The sequence below is a fragment of the Antedon bifida genome, chromosome 11, assembly GCF_963402885.1.
Source record: "Antedon bifida chromosome 11, ecAntBifi1.1, whole genome shotgun sequence".
NCBI classification, from domain to species: Eukaryota; Metazoa; Echinodermata; class Crinoidea; order Comatulida; family Antedonidae; genus Antedon; species Antedon bifida.
The window spans coordinates 15,193,482-15,215,523 of record NC_136236.1 but is presented as its reverse complement, the minus strand read 5'-3'; the positions used below and the strand labels follow the sequence as shown (position 1 = coordinate 15,215,523).

At 32.7% G+C, this 22,042-nt stretch overlaps 2 protein-coding genes and 1 pseudogene across 14 annotated transcripts in view; 2 read left to right on the top strand and 1 right to left on the bottom strand.

Annotated features, from left to right (window-relative positions):
* Positions 1 to 15,730, top strand: part of LOC144855348 (uncharacterized) — a 90,072-nt gene extending 74,342 nt beyond the window's left edge. For 11 of the 13 annotated variants that reach the window (XM_078713176.1, XM_078713175.1, XM_078713174.1 and 8 more), the window contains 11 exons: positions 2,691 to 3,180; positions 3,394 to 5,552; positions 5,877 to 6,038; positions 7,203 to 7,317; positions 7,411 to 7,725; positions 7,838 to 7,957; positions 8,516 to 8,615; positions 9,633 to 9,785; positions 12,535 to 12,720; positions 12,925 to 12,971; positions 13,384 to 15,730. In XM_078713176.1, coding sequence (XP_078569302.1) covers positions 2,691 to 3,180; positions 3,394 to 5,552; positions 5,877 to 6,038; positions 7,203 to 7,317; positions 7,411 to 7,725; positions 7,838 to 7,957; positions 8,516 to 8,615; positions 9,633 to 9,785; positions 12,535 to 12,720; positions 12,925 to 12,971; positions 13,384 to 13,530 — 3,994 coding nt within the window. In that variant the 3' untranslated portion in view covers positions 13,531 to 15,730. Of the gene's footprint in view, positions 1 to 1,182; positions 1,380 to 2,690; positions 3,181 to 3,393; positions 5,553 to 5,876; positions 6,039 to 7,202; positions 7,318 to 7,410; positions 7,726 to 7,837; positions 7,958 to 8,515; positions 8,616 to 9,632; positions 9,786 to 11,048; positions 11,075 to 12,534; positions 12,721 to 12,924; positions 12,972 to 13,383 lie in introns of those variants that run through there. The other 2 variants (XM_078713179.1, XM_078713183.1) reach the window with 2 other exon arrangements.
* On the top strand, positions 12,741 to 12,866 carry LOC144856597 (U2 spliceosomal RNA; annotated as a pseudogene).
* Positions 15,731 to 18,279: 2,549 nt separating the features above from the next.
* Positions 18,280 to 21,910, bottom strand: LOC144856060 (coiled-coil domain-containing protein 77-like). Its single transcript, XM_078714035.1, has 9 exons — positions 21,825 to 21,910; positions 21,083 to 21,329; positions 20,593 to 20,756; positions 20,291 to 20,505; positions 19,969 to 20,182; positions 19,467 to 19,686; positions 19,138 to 19,263; positions 18,896 to 19,048; positions 18,280 to 18,435 (listed from the first exon to the last, which is right to left on the bottom strand). Exons 1-9 carry the CDS (start codon positions 21,851 to 21,853, stop codon positions 18,289 to 18,291), a joined length of 1,515 nt encoding a protein of 504 aa, XP_078570161.1. The 5' UTR covers positions 21,854 to 21,910; the 3' UTR covers positions 18,280 to 18,288.
* Positions 21,911 to 22,042: the final 132 nt, after the last annotated feature.

The following is a 22,042-nucleotide window of genomic DNA, read 5'->3' as shown; positions in this document are numbered from 1 at the left end:
TGTATTTACTGTAATTTATTGACCATTAATTGTGCCATTGGTTGACATTAGCCTTGTAGGTCATGCTACTATATACTGGTAGAGAAGAACACTTACATATTGTTTGCTTGGCAGGCAAATAGTAATTAAGTTTTAAAGTATTGCATAGATTTGAGCAGACTCAACACATCTGTAGATCATATGATCTAGCAGACGACAGCAATACAGTGTACATTAGACATTTTTTAAAGCAGACTATAACATATTTTTATGTGATCATTTAAACACTGGTAAAATATGTTATTTGTTCGTTGAACAAACATGTGTTTTGTAAACATCTGAAAATGTCATTTTTCAATATCTGGACTCCTTACTCTTCGTACATACGTGATGGTATAAGGTAAGTCGACATTGTTTTTAGCTCAACCCGTCTGTTCTACACTTGAATCGTTTCAATGTTTAACGAGAAATCGGTGATTTATATTTGCATCAGTCATACAAAAATTCATTCATTGAAGAAACAATTTATATATCAGACCTAAATTTAGTTAAAGATACTAACCTAGATACCAACCTAGTTAAAAATACTAACATGGTTAAGATATAAAACATAGTTAAAAGATACCAACCCAGTTACTGATACCAACTTAGTTAAAGATACCAACTTAGTTAAAGATGCCAATTTAATTAGAGATACCAACTTAGTTAAAGATACCAATGTAGTTAAAGGTACCAACCTAATTAAATATACCAAGTTAAAGATACCATAAAGAAACCAACCTAGTTATAGCAAAATTTAATCTGGTCTGTGTGGTTATTGTCTGGTATAAGTCTTTTAACTTTTAACTATATCGGTGCATTTTAAAATGAAAAATGTTTGTTCTAGTTTAACCACATAAAAAAATAAATAAATGTAACAATAGGAAATGAAGGTAGACCATTCAAACCATAGGTAGATCATAAATGTAGGTAGGTTCAAAACAATTACATTGTAACGTTGTCAAGGATTTTTCCAATGTCCTTCTCAACACTAATACCATGTAGTGTGTTGCACGCTACATTGTTTATAGTAAAACGCTGCAGTAATCCCTCCCTATTGTTGCCTTGTGGTTTCATTGTCATTGAACTGCCCACGTATCATCGAATATTTTGATGACGTCCTCACTGTCATATAAACAAATACTCATATTTGTTTTGATTATTACAATATTGTATCCATTTCTTAGCACACATATTGCAATCGGTTTCCTGAATTTTTTTCTGTAGACATGACGGAATCTAATAGTTTTTAGTTTTTATTGTGCAATGGGTAATGGAAGTTTAGTACTATTGAAAATATTATTGAAATATAAACACGTCTTTAAAATTGGATTATTTAGTTATCAGATGGGAGTAACAAGGTAAACATTTTTGTTGTTTTAAAAAACATACTTTTATATTTTTTCATTTTACAAACAATTGGAAATAAATTATGTTTAATATCACTTCTTTAACAATAATATTATTACGCTTGTATTTGTATAACATTTTTTGGAAAATTCTGATTTTAATTATATAACAATAAATAAAGAATATAAAAGAGAAAGCAGATGAAAATAAATTTGTTTAAATTTAATTAAATTACTGCAGTAAATCATAGTTTACCCACAACTCAATATCCAATTCATGACCAAAATGTCCTCCATGCGTTATGAATAAAAAACGACAACTCGCGCCATTGTAGTTCAAACAGGAAGTACGTCAAACTTTAGACATTTTGTTCGGTTTTATTGGCAGTTGTAACGTTCTACATTTCATTCATATTAAACATGCTCAGTTTATATCCTGTTAAAGGAAAATATGCCTAATTAATTAATTAAATTATTCTTTAATAATTTCAATATGACCTTTGACAGATTATAATATAATCGTATGATTGTTGTAAGTTACTCTTCTTGAAAAGAATTTTTAGATACTTTATAAAAATTTTTTAGAAATAACTATAAATGAAGATGAATTGAATTGTATTTATAAATGGAGGGGAGGACTTAAATAACAAACAAGTAGTTCATAAAATCCTGTTTTCAATTGTAAGAATCACCTGTTCCGTATCCGGTAGTATTGGTAGTATTATCTCAAGTAGATTTACTCATAATATTTGTAAAATTTGCTGTTGAAGATTTTCTTCTCAACATCTAAACTGTTTTGACCACCACTTTTTCTTGTTTTACTATGTTGGTTTTGTGTGCATTCCGTAACATTTGTGTGAAACAAACACAAATTATGTTACGGAATTTAAAGTTTATGGTACACAAGAATTTGTTATAGTGACGAATTGTTACAAAGGAAACTGATCAGGTGATGGGTTTAGTGGCACACTTTTACGATACGTGACCGGCACGCTCCAAAACAGAAAGAATATAATGATGTCATGATTGTCGTGTGATCTTTCGAAGAGATAAGGTTGCAATACACAGTGATTCACAATAACTTAAGCCTTATTCTTATCTGTCCGTTATGAATCATGGTTTCTTTTTAAAGGGTTTAGTATAAAATTTCATTTTCAGGAGCGTACATCGTTAAAATATGAATCGTAAAATTTGAAGTCAATGTTTGTATAACCTTATTAATTTTTAGATAATATCAACTTTGTGTTTTGAACAAAATGATGTTTAAGATTGTGCTTTATTAAAATTTAATAATAATCATTAATTAATGTTTTGTCTTTGCAGAACTGAGAAAGGAACAGAAGGAACAACAACTCCAAAAAGAAAGAAAAAGAATCAAGCAACAGGAGGAATTGTAGATAAGAAAGGAGAAGAAAAACAATGGGAGAATTCTCCTCAAACTCCGTTTGGAAGTCGTACTTTAGTCGTATCGTTGACAGAAGAACAGATTGATAAACAATGTGCTCAGGATTATAAATCAAAACCAACGAAACAATCAAGCGTCGATAGTATTCGAAACACTCTACCGGCGACCCCACCAAACAGCCCAGCAACTTTAAAGAACAACGAAACATCAGAAGGTCCTTTGAATGAACATTACGACCCTGATACATTAGATTATTTTGATCGGACAACACCACGAAGGCGGAGCACAAGATCACCGCTACGTAGAGAAAAGTCATTCAAACAACGCCGACAGGAAGAGAGGATCATTCAACGTTCACGAACATTGTCCAATCCGTATGAACTGTCAGTGGAATTATATAGTAAGCAGGTAAGTCAAATCTCATTCCATTCCTGGTATTGTAAAGGAAGAGGTTCAGCTATTGCAAGGAAGAAGTTGTATAGAACTATAGTTCACAGTATTCAATATTTCCTGTTTTCTTAACTGTGTTGCAATTGATTGGTAAGGAAATTCCAACGCTAGTAGTACTATTAAAGTATAAAAAATGTAATAAGCCTTTAACTCAATAATATTATCTTACAGGTTGAAATGATAGAGAAGAGTTATGGTGGCAGAGAAAAAGCCCACAAAGCCGCGCAAGTAATTCAAAGTGCTTACCGTCAATATGGAATGAATAAACAGTTCCAACGTTTACGAAGAAGCCAATCTGAAAATCGTTCATCACGCTTACTTTCTTCACTACGTTGCTCAAAAGGCTGGGAACAATTTAGCAATCGCGCTCGCGTTGTTATGCTCGGAGACCCTGTGAATAATAATGATTTAGAGTTAAAAACGCCAACACCAGAATCTCTTGATACAGACGTGTTTGATAAAGAAATTAGTGAACGCTCTAAAGCAAATCTTATTAAGCTGCAATCTTTGAATGGGAATACAAAAAATGGGGATGTTTTAAAAAAAACTGACAATAAAGATGGATCTCCAGCTGGCAAGAAACAGTCAAAAACAGTTGTTGTCACGGTGATGATGACAAAAGAAACACATCGATCAACAGCTGAGATAACAAAAAGCGAAAATATGAAGAAACGTGCTCAAAGTGTTGGCACTTTAGAACAATTGCCTGTTGACTACACAAACAGTGCAAAATTATCAACAATACCAGCGAGTGTAGGTGAGGTCGGCAGTATGACCGTCTTGCCAACTCCGCAAATAGACTCGAAAAAAGCCTTTCATAGTAATATACAACGGGCTATTGGCTTAGACGATTTATCTAAAGGTGTTGATGCCACGGACAGTGCACCGACACCTATGAAAAATAAGGCCAGAATGATGACCCTTGGGGATGGACAAAAAGCGAGTGTTGGCAAAATCGGACATCTGCCTACTAGAATTGTTACAAGTAAACAAGTGTTTGAATCCGCTATAAGTAGAACCACGCCTTCAAACAAAGATATCGCTTTAGTTCAGCAGTCCCAAAATGAAAAAACCACAAAAGCAGAACTTATTACAATTAAACCAGAACATATGGCCCCAAGTGGCAGCGAAAGTAGTCTTGATAGTCTGCGGAAACGTGATTCTTCTTCTTCAGGTGTTTACAGCGACTACAGTACAACAACTTCTGAAAGTTCTCTCCAGAAAACTGAAATCCAGGAGAATCCAGAAGTTGTGGAAATGTCTGCAAAAGAAAAACTAAGAAGTAAACACGAAAAATCATACAGTTTACCAGAAAATATTATTTCGGACACTGGAAATAAACTGGAAGGAGGAGTAGACCCTAAAAAATCAAAGAAAAGAAAGGTGTCAAAGAAAAAAGAAAAGAAAACCAAAGATGATTTAAAGAAAGGAAATGAACTTCCTATGGAGGATATGAGCATAGAAAGTGATAAATTTAGAGGACCTTTTAAACGGTGGCGTAGTCGAAGTGCGGAGAGACGACCAAGAAAACTTGATATCGATACACATCGTCGATTGCAAAATGTGGACTGTTCGACAGATGTATATTCTCGCGCTTTTAATTTAGAATTTCAAGGACGAAATCATTCGTCCAGTCTGCCACGGAGATCTGGAAACAACTTAATCAGGGAATCCTATTATAATGATGATTTAGCTTATTACTCAACAATGCCAGCTAGGACGATGAGACGGCGATCAAATACAGAAGGAGATATTGATTATGACCTTGATGCCACTTTAAGGAGTGGGGGTAAACGACGAACACACACCATTGATTATGGTGAATTGGATAAAATCTCACTGGCTTCAACCGCCAGTAGTGACTTTGGTGAATTTGACCGAGAAACATTCCTTCCAACATCATCCCCGAAAGCGAGAGTCGGTTTATCCACGTCTGAGCATCTTCAAGATTCAGATTCCGAATCTGATTTGTCTGATTCGGATGATCAATGTCATGATGTGACCTTAAAAGCTGAAGACTTTCATGAGTTAAATACTCCGTCACATTTACAAAGTTTCCAAATGACACCTTCACCCGTTTGGAAGCGCAAACATAGCAAAATGGCAAACGGGTCTCTTAGTCTACACAAATCAGACACGCGTGATAGCGTTAGTAGCGAAAGTAGTGGTTCTTCCAAATTAACAGTGGGTGACGACTCAAGCGTGACCACGGGTAGTGTGGATAGTTTACGAGAAATTCCTGTGATTGACCCCATCCCACCATCTATGACAATACCGAATACCCCACCTAGACGTCGCAAATATAGAATTGGACTTAACTTATTTAACAAGTAAGACTATTTGATTAATCTACCATGTCTATATTTAATTTAAAGAGAATATATTTTGTCAAAGTTGTAAATTTTAAATGGTGCATGTGACACAATGCGAAGTTAGGGGACAGTATCTATTTCAGACAATCTAATTTAATTAGTTACGGTCAAGTCTAAACTGAAGTCTGACGCTTTCTAAACTAAAATTGTCCTAAAGCCTCTAGCCTCGAACTAAATAAAATATAATATTCATCATGTCTCCCATCCCCAAGGGATTTGTTCTAGGTCAAAACTATATTTATTTATCATATTTTAATAATTTTATTATAATTTATCCAATAGAAAACCAGAAAAGGGTATCAAATTTTTAATTGAGAATAAGTTCCTGGAGAATTCAACTCAAGAAGTGGCTAAATTTTTGCTAAGTCGCATTGGACTGAGCAAACAAAAGATTGGAGAATATTTAGGAGATTTACAACAACAATTTAATATGATGGTGCTAGAGTAAGTATACTTTTTATGAGCACAACTACAACTTTACTATTTTAACTCAAGTTTATATTATCAATCTGGCAGTAATTGTCAATATATTAAACTAGAATTCGATACCATTTCTGTCACAATTCCATTGGTATACATACAGTATTTCATCATATCATTATCCAGCGTATATCTATATCATTATCTAGCAGTATATCTATATCTAACTAGAATTAGATAACATCATTCCGACAATTCCATTTTTATACATATTGCGTCATTACAACAATTGTATTCAATTCCGTTTAATATACCTCTTACAACAATTGTTATTATGGTATACTCATGTATTTGAAGTGAATGTGAAATTTCCAGAGTTTTATCTATTACGAAATATCAATTTCTTGATCCTGTGACTTAGACTTGTGGATATGATTACTTGTATTTAACACATGTTTAATGACTTCGACAGACATATTTCCTTGATAAAAAAAAAACTAGCCAGCAATGATGCAATACCGTAAGAGACATATCAACCTAGTTTATACCACCGAAACATGACATCAAAATCAATAATTTCAACGAGTTCCTGTTCTGGAATTTATACGGCCCTGTGATTTTCCTCCCACATGATTTTGTGGTTTTTACGTCAATACGGTGGTAGCTAAACTTGGTATTTGTCTTTGATCAACATTTTTTTTTTCTATGGAAAAACGTTTTAAAGTAGTTTTAACTGATTCTCATGCATGATTTACCATATTGCCGCCAACGAACCTGCCTTTAAAAATAATTTAATGTATTTAAATCTTTCTTTGTAGTATTTAATAGTTAGACCACATATGGTCATATCTACAAAAATATACAACTCTTTGTTCAGATATTTTTAATAGCATTTTCAGTGATTGATCCTGATTTTAGTATATTCTTTTCTGGCCGTTGTTTCAATGTACCAGACAAGATGTTTTTATTACAATTTAAAATTCTTATAATGTTGATTTCATTGAAACCATAGACGCTCCTCAAAGTTGTCAAATCTTTTTTTAAGTAGCCGTAAAGAATAGATTCTATTGGATACAGACTGCTACAAATGTGTTATTCTTTGTTAGAACAAAACAAACATCATATCATGTAATTCTTTGATATAATTCACCTGTATTATTCATTATGAATGGATTTTTTTTTCTGTAGATGTTATGTTGAAGAAATCAACTTTCAAGGTCTGTCAATAGACAATGCTCTTAGGAAATTCCAGTCACATTTTCGCATGCCTGGCGAGGCCCAGAAGATTGAACGCCTTGTAGAGGTAAAGAATAAATAATATGAATTGATGTACAATGGTTATAGGTAGGAAAGAAAACTGAATAGATTGATAATTTGGTGATTGTTTTTTTTCTAGGCGTTTTCACAACGATACCTTGTTTGCAACCCAGAAATCGCAACCACCTTCAACAATCCCGACACAGTGTTTATTCTCGCTTTTGCCGTGATCATGCTACATACAGACCTCCACAGCCCAAATGTAAAAACAGAACGGAAAATGAAACTTGACGATTTCGTCAAGAACCTCAGAGGCATTGATGATGGGCAAGACATTGACAAAGATGTCCTGCGTGGAGTGTATGAACGAATAAAGAAAGAAGAATTCCATCCGGCAACTGATCATGTGACGGCTGTACAGAGTGTTGAACAAAGCATTCTGGGTAATAGACCTGTAAGTAAATTAGACAATTTATATTATTACTTTGTCAAAACTATTTACTATTTCATGAATATTGATCTACACTGTAAATGTTATCATTGTTTCAATATCATTTTATTCTCAGATTCTTTCTCAACCTCATCGAAGGCTTGTGTGCTCTGTGAGCCTGTTAGAAATTAACGATCCCAGCAAACGTGAGAAGAAGCATTTTAGGGAGATATTTTTATTTAACGACATGCTAGTGGTAAGTGTTACAAGTAACAACATAATGGGGTTGGGGCATATGGGCAAATTCAGAATGGATGGGGGTACTTAGCTGGTTCAGCGAGGGGAAAGATAATGCTATTGAACACATTTCAATTGTCGTAGGTTGATAAATGAGTTAAACATGTCCATATAGGAATATTGGCCTGGGTTGGCTCTTATCTAAATTGATGCTAGAATGTAATTAAATAAACACTAGTTTCATTAGAAAATTATGTAACAAAATCCCTTATATTTTAAATAAAAACACCTGTCTGTCTGTGATTTCTTCTCTGAAGAGTAGTAGTGTCCACACCTTAATGTTTGATTTGAGTTGAGAGACCACAGGTGTGTTCAAAGATCGCACGTCATAATATTACACAGAAGTCATTGCTTTCTGTTGACGTACTAGAATCAACAAAACAATTGAACTTTTACCTGGGATATATCATATAAAACTCACTAGATGAATGCGCTCAATGTATTCAACTACCAGTATATATAATCAATATATATAATTAAAATTTGTTTTCTAATAGAACTTTCTTCTTTTTAATAGGTAACTAAGGTATTAGCACGGAAGAAAACAGGAACATTATATAATTTCAAGAAATCTTTCCCACTTCATGGAATCACTGTATTAAAGTATGAAACGCCACGTAAGTAAAAATATAATTACAATTTATTTATATTCTACCAGATATCTCAAACAGGTCACATGCCTTATGATTGCATGCGCTCCATATCGTTTTCTCTTTTTCCATGAAAAGTTCACATTGCTTGTTTCTTTTAAAGGTTAATACGATTTATATTTATTTGTTTGTTTTTCCGAGTAGTAGAAAGAGAAAACGAAAATTGCATTTGAAAACATTTATCGTACGCATCTGGATCAGTTTATTTTTGTACAAATCATAATTGGCCGCTGTCATACATATAACTGTCAGCCATAGATAGATTTCGAATCGACAAATGCAAAATATCCCAAAATAAGTCGGACAAGGAATGGTTAAACAGGTGGATACACCTAAGCAACCAGCCTAGCCTTTCGACAGAAAACCTACCGGAAATGAAATTCCTTGTAGAAACGCAAATGCATTGTAGATCTATTTATGTTTACTAGATTGAAATCGATAAAGTTTAAAGTATGCTATGCATGAGCGGACAATGATAGATGTAATTTAAAGATGTCAAAGTTATTTCAGTGAAATGACGGTTTTTGTTGATATCTGGTATCAAGAGATTTCGAGCCAAAATGAAAGAAATCGAGAGTTGTATTTAATAATACAGTTTTCCTTGTATGTGCTAATATTAACATAACAGAAGTTAGTCATGCTGTTGTACGCCCAGATTCATGTTGACGTTTGACTTTTTATATATATAGGTCAAGTGATATAGAGATTATATAATATATAAGTATGAAATTTTACAATATAAAAAAATATCTTGCTAGTGTTTTTTTATTTATATTGTAAGTTGAAAATAGTCTTTTGGAATCTTTTCATGCCGATTCATGTTGATGTTTGACTCTTTCTATATAGGTCAATTGATAAACAGTATAGATTATATAATATATAACAAAAAAATCTTGCGGTTTTAATACTTATAATTAGTTGAAAACTAATCTTTTTATTCCCAACCTTTTTTCATTAATTTTTCTTTATATTTTTTTTTTGTAGATTATCCTTTCGGTATCCGACTCATTAGTGTTGTAGACAACAAAGTACTAGCAACATTTTGCGCATTAAATCATGAAGACTGGTCACGGTTCGTACGTGATCTACAAGAGTATGTTATGGAAATGAACGAAATGGAAGATATACGTATTGGAGGTAAGGCAGACAATATTTAAATTTATTAAAGCTCTACTAAAAATAAGAAGATATATAAACTTGTTACTACCTAATTTCAAGTTTGTATTTTTGCATTAAAACTTTTGCAGAAGAATTATAACACATACGATCTTTGTTACCCAACAATAAATCGATGCATTCATCATGCTTGTATGACTCCATGGTCTAGGTATCAGCTGATTACTGAAATGTTAAAAAACATTGTTTATTCATTAAATTTTGCATGGTATACAAAAGAAAATGAGATCTATCGTGGAGTCATATAAGCATGATGATGTGTAATTGTTGGCATTAAACTTAGAGCACAGGGTAATTCTGTATTAACTTTCACAAGCATGTCAATCTTAAGTAAACACTTGGAACACTCACTTATTAATAGGCTTCTAGTCCCAGACAACAAAACACTGTTGCATCTGAGACTAGCACCTTAAATTAATCAATAACATATTTGATAACCATCATCTTTATTTACTATTAATCAACAATCACTTTACAATAAATGATGAATAACTAATGTCAAACATACTAGGGGATATATTTGTTTAATATTGCTAGTGAGTGGTTAGCAAAGACTAGTTGAAACCGGTTTACTGTTAGTAGGTTAGAGTATCTCTTTTTTTCTCCACCACTTTTTATTGTCCAACTTACAATCAATCTTGCAATTCTCCACTTTTGTCAATTTCCAAAGGAAACTATTGGATCTTATCTTCCACAGCAGGGATGCTGTTCTCCCAGCGGAATGCTCCTATAAAGTTTCCTCGGGGAGTAGTGTGAAAAGAATCACTATACAGACATGCTTGGTCTGTTGAGATAGCTAATATTGTTTTCTCGTTATTGGATTAATTGACATTTAAATTACAAGTCTTGGGAGTATGTCCCTGTGGTTTCAATGTCCTGAATTGTGTATACCTGACAACCTGCCCCCACATCAGTATCTTAATAAACGTGTTAAGTATTCACTAACATATTTATGTCATGTATGACTAATGCTGCCTTAGTACATAACATTTGATGTTCAAAGCCCTTTGTGTGTATGTAAAATGCATATTCTGAAATGATTTTAAAATCAAAATTGAGTAAGAAGCATTGAAATCTATAATTAAAATGGTTACAGTAATAGCTTTAAGGTGTAAATATAGAAATACATTTTGAAAAGTTTAATCAAATCGATTCTCATCTTTCGGTTCTCCATTCTTTCATTCTCTCTCTCTCTTTCTTGCGTCACCATTCATCCCACTATAGCTATGTTACAAAGAGCGTCCATGAAGGTGAGTACAGTACACTGGTATTAAACAGCTGTGATTCTGTAGTGGAACTTCTTATTACTTTTCATTTATTTTTCATTTTCATTATGGTTTTGTATATTTCATATTGTCTTGAACTTTTCTACTATCAGGTGTTTAATTCAGGGCTCGATTTAGTAGTAACCTAGCCTATAAATCTGTTTTGGCCTACCTAATGTACCTCTGTGCCAAGTGGACCAATTTGACAAACAAAAATGGAAATAACAGAGGGCACTCATGCATAACATTAAATCGAGCCCTGTGTTTAATAGTGCACTTTTTTCTATAAGTAGAGGATGAACTGTAGTAATAAATCAATGATACTTTCAACGGTGAATAGTTAAATTGCACAATAACATCACAACAAATTCAAACTGGCAGAAAAACGACAAACTTCAAAATTCAATTTAGATCTTAAGAGTATACACGTTGTATATGTTTACCAATATCATATCAAGAAGTGGTAAACATTGTTTTGAACTTTTGACTCACCTATTCACGTCACTACTGACGTGGTTTTAGATAAACCAATCATTTCTTATATTTTACTTTCTGTCGAATTAAACAAATTGAATGTTTTTTTCATATTTGCGATGTTGTTGTGTCAAGTATAAATGTTTTTTGAATGATTGTGGTTTTATGTCGTCGTTGTTTATGGGTGTTCTTTGATAAATTGCATGAAATACAGAGAAGCAAGCATGACACATGTTTAAATAATCTTACAGAAAAATCATTTTTTAATTGGATGGACATACATACTTATTAGAAATATGAACTTTACTTTAAATAGTCTAATTGAATATCCTTAGTAATTAATTCTTTCAAACTGTGAACATATACAATTGTGAGTTTTACATGTGCATGTATTAATGAATGGTGGTGTAAAAACATTTATGTCTTTTTACAGTTTTTTATTGTTAATATTTAGTGGAAATAAACATGTTTTATACTCTTTTTTTCTTGTTTAAAATTATATTGTTTTGAACAATTTTTGGTGTTAGATGTAAAATTTAGTAAATTCACTTTCTAAAAACTTCACAATCTGTGGCTGACTAATGCCCAAGGTTTTCTAAAACTAGACTACTTTATATTTTTTCTTTGAATTTCTCGAAAATATATTGAAATTTCAGTTTTGTTTTTATATATATGTACTGTATACAGATCTTATATATTTATACATACATTTAATTATATGATTTTTATGAATATTTACAGTATTTATTATGAATTATAATCATTGTAAATTTGTCAGAAATACGAAATGAAGGAAACTGAAAAGTTGTGACGTCAAAATAATGTCGCAACTAATAACACAAAACATGATGATGATAACCTGATGGCAACTCATCTCATTTGAGACAAAACTTCCACTTAAATAAGATTTCCTGCTGTAATTAGACAACCTGATTTAACGAAGAATGTTTCTTTTTCTTTTTTTCTCGTAGCTGAATTGGAAAGACAAAAATTAATGCGTAAAGAACAAGGCTGTACTGCAGACTCGGGCCTAGGCCTGGACTCGGAGAGCATAACAAGTAATAATTTAACTGGTAGCATGGACTCATTAGCGCCTCCTGAAATTTTGAAAAGAACCGCCCTGTCCAATTCCCTGATGAACCTCAAGGAAGCATCAGGTAATTTCAACAAAACGTTTGTTAATTCTCGGCCTTTTGGCTAAGATCATGTGTAGTGTCTGTTCTTTTCAGCTTAATATCTGAAAAACTGCTCATTGAGTAGCTTCTAATCTAAAAATGATATCAGTAAGGATAGGCTAATTTGTAAATATTACAAAATCTGATTTTTTTATGATAATAAATCTTTTTTTTTTTTTATTTTAGAGAAGCAGAACCATCGAGTGAGTGCAAGTTCTCTGGATGGAACTTTGGTAAGTAATTAGTAAGGGAAAATTGTTACTATTGGTTCCCCTTTATTGTGGTCCCTTATGGTGTGGTTCCTTGTTAGACAATTCTAGATTGGAAGAATTGTTTCAGTACACAAATTGTTCCAATGTACTACTGACACGAGTATAGCCCGATTAGATTTTAAATCAACTGATTCTGTATCTCCAGATCGACTTTACCTTATATCATGAAAAACTCCCTTTCTCTTATATGTCAGAATTGGCTTAGTTTATCGTAAGAGTCTCAACCTTACTGTAATTAAAAACAGTTGGCTATGGAACCCATTGAACTCTAATTATCACTTCACAATGCAAATAGAAAGGTTATTTAATTTAGTCATTTGTTACTAATTACTACTGACATCAAATTAATATTTTTAAATTTCTTTTTTTGCAGTCAATGAACTTAACTATTCCATTTACCGGCCCCGTAATTAAACGCAACAAATCAACATTATCGGGATGGTTCAGTAAACGCAAGAGTACTCCGCCGCAACTAGAAAGCAGCTCTCATGGGGAAAATCTTTCGCAACTTTCACAATAAATTGACAAGTGGTCGTAACACAATTAGATGTGGTATTGATGGCAACCGAGGCACATCCAGTATAGCGAATGTAGAAACATCATAAAAATGATCTTGATTTGACCAATCAAATGATGGCTTATATAAACATTCGGTGTAGTTTTTATTGGTCTTTCCTAAACAAATAAAACAATCAATCAGTGGTCTAATTTACCTAAATTGAAGTGACCAATCAAACAATGGCTTTTCTAAACATTTGGTCAAATTTATTACACCTGCTGTATATTGACCAATGAAATTATGGCTTTTATAATTGTTTGATCTGATATAATTACACCTGTATGTTAAATAATCATGTTCTTAATTTTGATTGGTTATATTCAAAATCATTGTTCTTTTCTGGTTGCGTCAGGGCTGTACAAAGCTGTTTATTATCCGTATGGCTGAGCAACCTGATTGGCTAAACATTCGTATTGGATGTGCGCTTGGAACCACCAGCGTTGATTGGATGGTTGTTGAAGGATCTTAAAGCCGTTTGAGGCGAAACTGCTGCAATTGTTTCATTTAAATAATTCCTTAAGTTATGGCAAAGTGCAATTGATTATTTAAAGAGAAATGTTATGGCACATATTGAATGAAAATTAACCAAAAAAAAAAGAAATTAAATATATTATGAATTATTTAAATTTTGAATTGTTCTTGTTATGCTCTAAAGAGAAATTTGGCCTGTCTTATTCATGAGTCGGTTTTGGTTATGTTTCCAAAACTTTCTGACTAACCAATATTTCTACACAAAGGTGTAGGTAACAGATTATAATTTCTCCATACTACTGTAAATGTAACACAATAGTTACAAACCTTTTCCATCTGTATATTCTATCCACCAAAAAAAAAAAAAATTAGCAATTTTAAATTTATACAACTCTGTTTGAATATTGTTTGACTTAATACATCTTACTTTATCATTCATAAATAACAAATTTGTATTGGTAATTATTAGTAAACTCTCACCAAATTCTAGACACCCTTAAGTCGGACACTAACAATGTCTCGAAGGGTGAATAGAATTTGGGTTTAGTCAAAATTTCAGAAATCTGTGAGAGTTTCACTGTATTGTGTTTTATATATCCTTTAACCATGTATGTACAATTATTATGTCATTTCGTTTTGGTTTTAAACCGAAGATGTAAAGTTAATTAAATACCTTGTTTGTTTATAAGTGTGGAACATCCTTACATTTTGGTGTTTGTGATATTAATAGTGTCTGCTGTATCAGCCGATAAAACCTGTCAATATTTCTTATAGAAAACTTTTTATACTATGATATCCTACTGTATATTGTTATCCCCTAATCCTATTGGGCAACATTTGTATACATCGTCAGGACAACCATGGATATGTCTTCCTATTGGTCGAAATTGAAAACAAGAAGTATGCAAATTTGTTTTTATGGAAATTAAAATTATTGATCAACAATATCTATTTCTTTTCAATATCTGTTATTATTGTAATTAATAAATTTATTAAACTATACTGTATATTATTATTATTATTTTATTTGAATTTTTTTAATCAAGAATTTTGAAAACACATCTATTCATTATATACTTAACAGTAACAATAATAACCAAGGAATCCATCCATATAATTTAACTATACCATTAATACTACACTTACACATTATTCTGTTAATATTATTGGTAGGGCTAAATGTGGACGAGGAGAATAGTAGTCCCTTTTATGTTTGTGGTAGAGTTTATTTGCAATATTATGTAAGAAAGTGAGTATGATATTATGTATTTAAGGAGAGAAAATTTATTAATAACTCTGTTTACACATATTAGTTGATAAAAGAAATGATACACACATGATCATATTGTTTCTATAAATGGTAATGTCATTTCTATATATGGTGATATTATTTACATATAAGTTGATAATGTTTCCATATGGCAACGTCATTGCTATTTAAGGTAATATCATTGCCATTTATGGTAATATCTTTATAATATGTAGTGTTTGAACAACAACATCAAGAGTCTAATTTATGTTATGTTGTAGAAAAGATGTTTGTTATTATAAAAAGAATTATGTGTGTTTAGGGTAACTGATCTTTTTCTACTTTACTGGATCAACGATGATTTAGGTAATTAATGTATTGGTAAGAAAAATTGCTTACCCAATGTGAATATAATAAAAATGCTTGCCCAAAATGAACATACATGAAGATTGTGGTGATTTGTTTTCTGCACATGTTGCTGTTTGGTCTTTTGACTTTTCATATTCCCAGGTAGAACAGTATTTATAGTTAGAATACAACTGGCTATAGTACTGTATCTTAAACAACCTGGAAAACTTATCCACCTATCTTGAATTCTTTTCACACTATGTTATCTGACGCACTTATTTACAACTTCAACATTTGCACATTTGTACCCTCTTTTAGGATTCTAAATAACTTACGAAGCAGAAGAAGATATTGCTCTTTAAAAGAGCAAACAATCTATTTGAAAATGCGAAGGGTTACTAAATTACATCTTCATTTCATATGTACTTATTGATGGTTTAAATAGTTAAATAGTTGTAGCAACGATATGAAGTATTACAACAATGAGTACACCTACATTATTGTTAACTATGTCCCCCATGAAAACATAAGCCAGCAAAACAATAGAAGTCTTTGTTTATATGCAATACTTCCTGTACGTGTTAAACTTACCTAACGTACATAAGCCTTCATCCAGGGTTCTGACGACGTACTGAAATTCTTATGGCCTTGGTAATTGTAGATAGTAGGAGTGGTGGGCACAGTATATTGTTGTGGTTTTGGACAAACAAGTGACCAGATATGTAGTACAGAATTCCAATGCCATAAACCATTTCCTATATTGATACATGGCCAAGCTTTTTATATAGTTCTATAGATAATATCAAGGTTACTTCAGCTGGTATTCTTTTATTTTTTTGGTACAAAATTTAAGCAATGCCGAAGAAATGATTTTTCAAATTGTTCATGGTTACTTTTTCCACATTTCCTTCATCTTTGCATAAAGCCTTTTGTCTTGATGTCATCTATAATTTCTTCACCATCATTATAAAATAGTATTTTAGGTTTAGTGTATATGGTCACGATTCTACTTATTTTGAGAAGTTCTGCATCTTGAAATGGAAATTCTTTTTTTCTCTGTACCATGGAGTAATGAATGCTTATTCTTTACTCCATGTCTGTACTAAAGATTTCCTCCTTTTCTATCCCAATATGTAGGAGGTTGTGATGTCATAGTTGTCCTCTACACAACCCAACTCCTCCATACCGAGGTAATGGTCAGGAAGTTGTACTGTTTAAGTATCCTACTTATCCCAAATGAGCGTGATCTAAGCTCACTGGAGCCCAAAAGCTATTAATCGCTATAGATATTCAGACAGCTGCTATTAAACCAGAGATTAACTTAATTATTGATGTTGCCAGTGTTCCAAAACAGTAGAGTAATTATAGTTATCAACACAAATAACACCAAAAAAAGACACCATCATTTCAAAGTAAATTGTGTTACCAAGTAGATAAAAAACTTTTGCAAGTTCTCACAAAATTTGACTTTATTATGACAACTTTATGAAAGTAAAAATTAAAGTAAAAAAGACTAAAAATTGATTAATGATTTTAAGAAAAGTTTTTCAACTTCAATTTTCCAAAATGTTGTATCTTCCACAAACTTGTAAGATTTCAAAAGCTATTAACTTGATACAGTATATTAAAAACTAGTCCGTAACAATAGGATTGTTTTCTTCCCACGAGGGCAGCATTTACTCACCAGCTAAGTGCAATAACGTCGTCATTTTAATCGTCTTTCAAATATTCTTCAAAGATGATTTACAATATCATTTCCAGATTTTTCACAAATTCATTTTCAATTAAATAGAAAATTAAATTAATATGGCACATAAAATATCCGTACAATGGAAAGGAAAGAACTAATTACTCGAGCACATGTGACACATTTGGGTGTTTAAAAATCTGACGTAAATGCGTATCAAAGATTCGTCTTTTAATAAGAACAATATTTTTAACATATTGGATGCTTCCAGCAGTTAATTGTGAACTCTGTGATTGGTCTACTTAGACCAAGACCCTGAACAGCATGATTTTGACTAAAAGCAGATTTCAAGAAAGTACTTCAATAGCCTGAGTTGTCTAATAGTAGAGTCTTAAGCTCTGTCTACAGTATCAAACTGTATGTGACAAAACAATATGATGTGCCCATATATGACATGATGAGGTCATATCACTACCATATTTGGACACATCACACTTTTTTTGTCAAACTAGTGTAGTCATTTCTGCATTATAGTACAACTCTCCCAATACTGGACACTCTCGTGCACTGCTGCCTATTATGTCTGGTTTTATTCCGAAGAATAATAAAAAGTGGTGGAGAGGTTTCTGTATTTCTTTAATGACATTACAACACCAAAATTAAGGAAAAAATTAAATAAAGATATTTTTTTCAAACAACTATTACTATTCAAAATTTATTAGTATTTCCAACAAATTATATATATTTACAATTGAGAGAAGCATACAAATTTAAAAATTACTAATAGTTACATACAGGAAAAACTATCAATAAAAATGGTATCGGAATACTGATGTACAGTATAAGGTAGAACAATTTAAAATATGCAAAACTAGATTTTGTATCGGATTGTATTGCTTTATGCAGTTTATATTTTCAATCTTTATTAATCCTCTGTTGTTTTTCTATAGATTAGCAAATCTCTCTAGATCCTTCGTAAATCATCTTCTAATCCATACACCTTGGCTTTAAGATTGTGCAGTTCACCTTGAATCTTCTTTGATCTTTTGGCCGTTTTGTGGATGTCGTGAAGCATTCTTAGATCTCCATCTTCTCCTACACCAACTGTGACCTGGAAAAAAAGTAAATTTACTTGAAGTTATATAAATGATTTAGATTGTATCAACATTTGAGAACATTTAAACTAAACCCTGCTAAACAGGTTAAGTTTAGGTAACCAGTTCAGTATACAAAGGGTTAAAGTTCCGCTGGCTCTATGCCAGAGATCTCTACTCCCATGGGTAATGTTTTATAATTCGGAATTACTTCAATTAAGCTCAATCTATGGAAAGCCTTAGGACAATGTGTATCATGTGTGTCTGTAGGGTTGATCCGGAAGGGCTGTGTACGATTGATCACATGCCAAGTTTTAAATGCACTCCAGACAGGCTAGAAATCTAAAATCACATTAATACATTATGTTGATATAAAACTGACTGTCAAATGTATACACAATGCTATTCCTCACATATTGACATAGATAGACAAAGCAATATATATTATATTTATTACTTAGGATTAGAGCTACTTACTTTAAATAACTGTTTCTCTACGTCTTTCAGTCGTGTGCGCAGTCTCTTTACGTCAGTTTTGAAGCCCTCAACTTCCAGGTTACGCCGTTTCTCTAACGCTTGGTAACGTTGGTTCATTAACTGAAGTCGTTTACTCATTTTTTCTGTCCTTTCCTACATAAAAAAAAAGAAGATTCTTGCGTTAATTTATGTCTGCAATGTGGATGCACCAATCAAAGCATGATAATACAATGATGTCATACCTTGAAGACTTCCCTGCCAACATCATCTTGCTCTCGTATCCTTGCCAACTCATCTTCAAGACCTATGACCTGCTCCCTGTAAACGTCGGCCATCTTGTGTGCTTGGTCTAGTTGACTTTGCATGACCTGTACAAAAAAGATCAAACGGATATTATGCTGGTAACAGAAGCAGCCAATAGAGATTAGTTAGAGTGTAGTTACCCTTCCCTGACATACATAAGCGTGCCACCAAAATAGAACTATGGGTATTGGCTGATCTACAGGTACCATTGGCTCCTCCATAGTTGGTGTTCTATTGGTAGTTCAATTTTAACGAACCTACAACACACCTCAAGTTCATCGCTATACGACTGATGCGACTCCACTACTTGATGCGTGACGTGTACAACATCGTCCTTTGACACGTTCAGCTCCTCTTTACATCTGTCCAGCTCCTGTAGCAGTTCATCTTTCTCTGCCATCCAATCTCTCTCCACAGCACGACTCTGATACTTGAGCTCTAAGTAATCTTTGGTGCTGTCATATAGAAGACTCTGTGTTTTGTGTAGTCTAAAAAGTAACATAATTAATGATTTAGGCAACGCTCTTTAAAATCATACACAGGATTTTAGATAAGTTTGGTATCGAGCCCAGAAAAGAATGTGGGAATGAATAAAGGTCTTAGAAAGTATTCTGTGTGCCCAGGTTTAGAGAATTTAGACTGTATGATATTAAATTTTATAAATATTTTAGTACATGGATAATACAATACTTTTTCTTGAAAACACGTTTGGTGGTGGTTGTCCAAAAAATGTTCACTGTAAAATTTTAAATATTATTTATAATTCATACTTTTCTTCTAATTTTATAATGCGATCACGATCACGTTCCATAACGGTTTGCATCTCGTCAGCTCTCACTTGTCTGTCGTCAAGTAATGTGCTGATTTGATCTCGCGACGCTCTCGTTTGCTCCTCTAATTGTGCTTGAAGGGCATTGACCTGTAGTGCCAATATTTCGACATCAGGACCTTCACTGTTCTGATTTGTTTGCCCCTTTGACTTGCCTATGAAAAAAAAAATATTATTTTCCTCTTGTGTCAAATTTGCAATTTTACATATATGATTTGGCCATGTCTGTAACTTTTTTTTAAAAATATTTTTTAATTTTATACCTTTTGATTTGCTTGCCACAATCGTGTAATCGTCTTTTCTTGATTTTATTGTACCGCCTAACTGACCAGCTAGACTTAACCTCTCGCCTTCTGATGTGTACGGATGGTGCGATTGTGGGCGCCTTTGAGGGACCACTACTTTTGATGGGGGCTCTTTGTGAAAGTAGGTCACTTCAGGGCCACCATTAGTACCAAGAGACAACAAGTGTTGAATTCTATGGAAAATAAATAGTATTTTATTTTAATAATTATTGATTATGAATAAACTAATTTGGAGAAATAAATTATTAATATTGTTTTACTTTTTTCTGTCTTCTATTTCTCTGATCTTTAGACGATCATTCTCGGAGTAAAGTCGTAAAACGTGTTCACGTTCTTGGAATAGAAACACTTGCATATCGCTGAGAGCTTGTTGAAGTTCTGCGATTTCGTCTTCGCGTTGTTTTAACTCCCACTGCATCTTGTGCTGTAGGGAAGGAATAAAACGATTCATTATTGGTTTACGATGAATTATTGGTTTAGTAGCAAAGGGTAAACACTAACCTGCTTTAGGTTAACATGATGGAGTAACATAAGTAGTATACGTTAAGGCTAATTTACAGACGAGCGGTAACGGTAATACAAATATAGAATCTATGTTATTCCTTTATGACCATTTACACAAAACGCCAAGCGGACAACGGTTTCCACTCATGATAGATACATATTCTATGTGGGACAAGCTACGCGGTTTTCCATTTACCGTTCGTCTGTGTAAATTGGCCTTTACAGTGGCATTCTTTAATTTCTCACTTGTTGTTCATAAGTGATTTTATATTCATCAAGTTTGTTGAGCATTCGCTCATGCTCATCATCAAACTCCGCAATTTTTCTTCGGTAATATTCCAATAATTCCCTCGATGGCCGTAAGTATCCCAAACGTTCATTGACAGTTGGAAGCCCTGGCGACTGTACTTGTCGGAAGCTGACGTTCTTGCCATTAGACTTGGATCGACTTTTATTCATGTTACTGATTGGCGTTGAATCTAGATAATCTGACCTAAAAATTAAATAATAATTTATGTGAAATAATTTAATCAACATTATAAATAGCATAACTTTATGTATTAATTACTAAATAGGCCTATGTATGTATGTTGGAAATAAAGTAACTTATTATGTGTATAGAATAACCCCAATCAATTATAAAAAATTATATATATATATAATTTATTAGTATAGACACTGCTTTTTTTTTTACAAACTAAAGAGAAATCGAAAATTGTGCCAAAAAAAATGGCTAGGCCTACACTATGCATTGGCTAGGCATATGACACACGGGCCCCGGACAACATCAGCGGTCAATTCCATAGTACGGTGGGGAAAAGGAAAGGCCTAGCTTTGCAAACGCAAAAAGCTATTATAAGGCTATAATTTGAAAACCAATTTTCACTATATTATACATACAGCACCAGATGGTAATTCTAAAGATTATCCGTAAAATAAAAGTTGTATGCGAATTCTGAAATTACATTTTATCTTAAATTTAACTTACCGCCTACCGTGATTCCGGGACGATGCCATTTTTGTTTTGAAAATCCCACTCCAAAAGAGAGAGGGCGCAATGCTTGTTTTTGTATACAACACACACCCCCCTCACCTAACACATCACAAAATAAACAGAACAAAATACAACTTATGTAACTTCTGAGACTTATTTTGATTTTTAAATAGCCTTTTATTTGTAATTTGAACAATATAAATTATGAAAAT

Coding starts and splice junctions, on each gene's coding strand:
- LOC144856060 (XM_078714035.1), bottom strand. CDS start 21,853: ATGGCATCGTCCCGGAATCACGGTAGGCG. Junction 20,757..21,082: donor AAATCACTTATGAACAACAA/GTGAGAAATTAA, acceptor CCTTCCCTACAG/CACAAGATGCAGTGGGAGTT. Junction 19,687..19,968: donor ATTATAAAATTAGAAGAAAA/GTATGAATTATA, acceptor GTTACTTTTTAG/ACTACACAAAACACAGAGTC.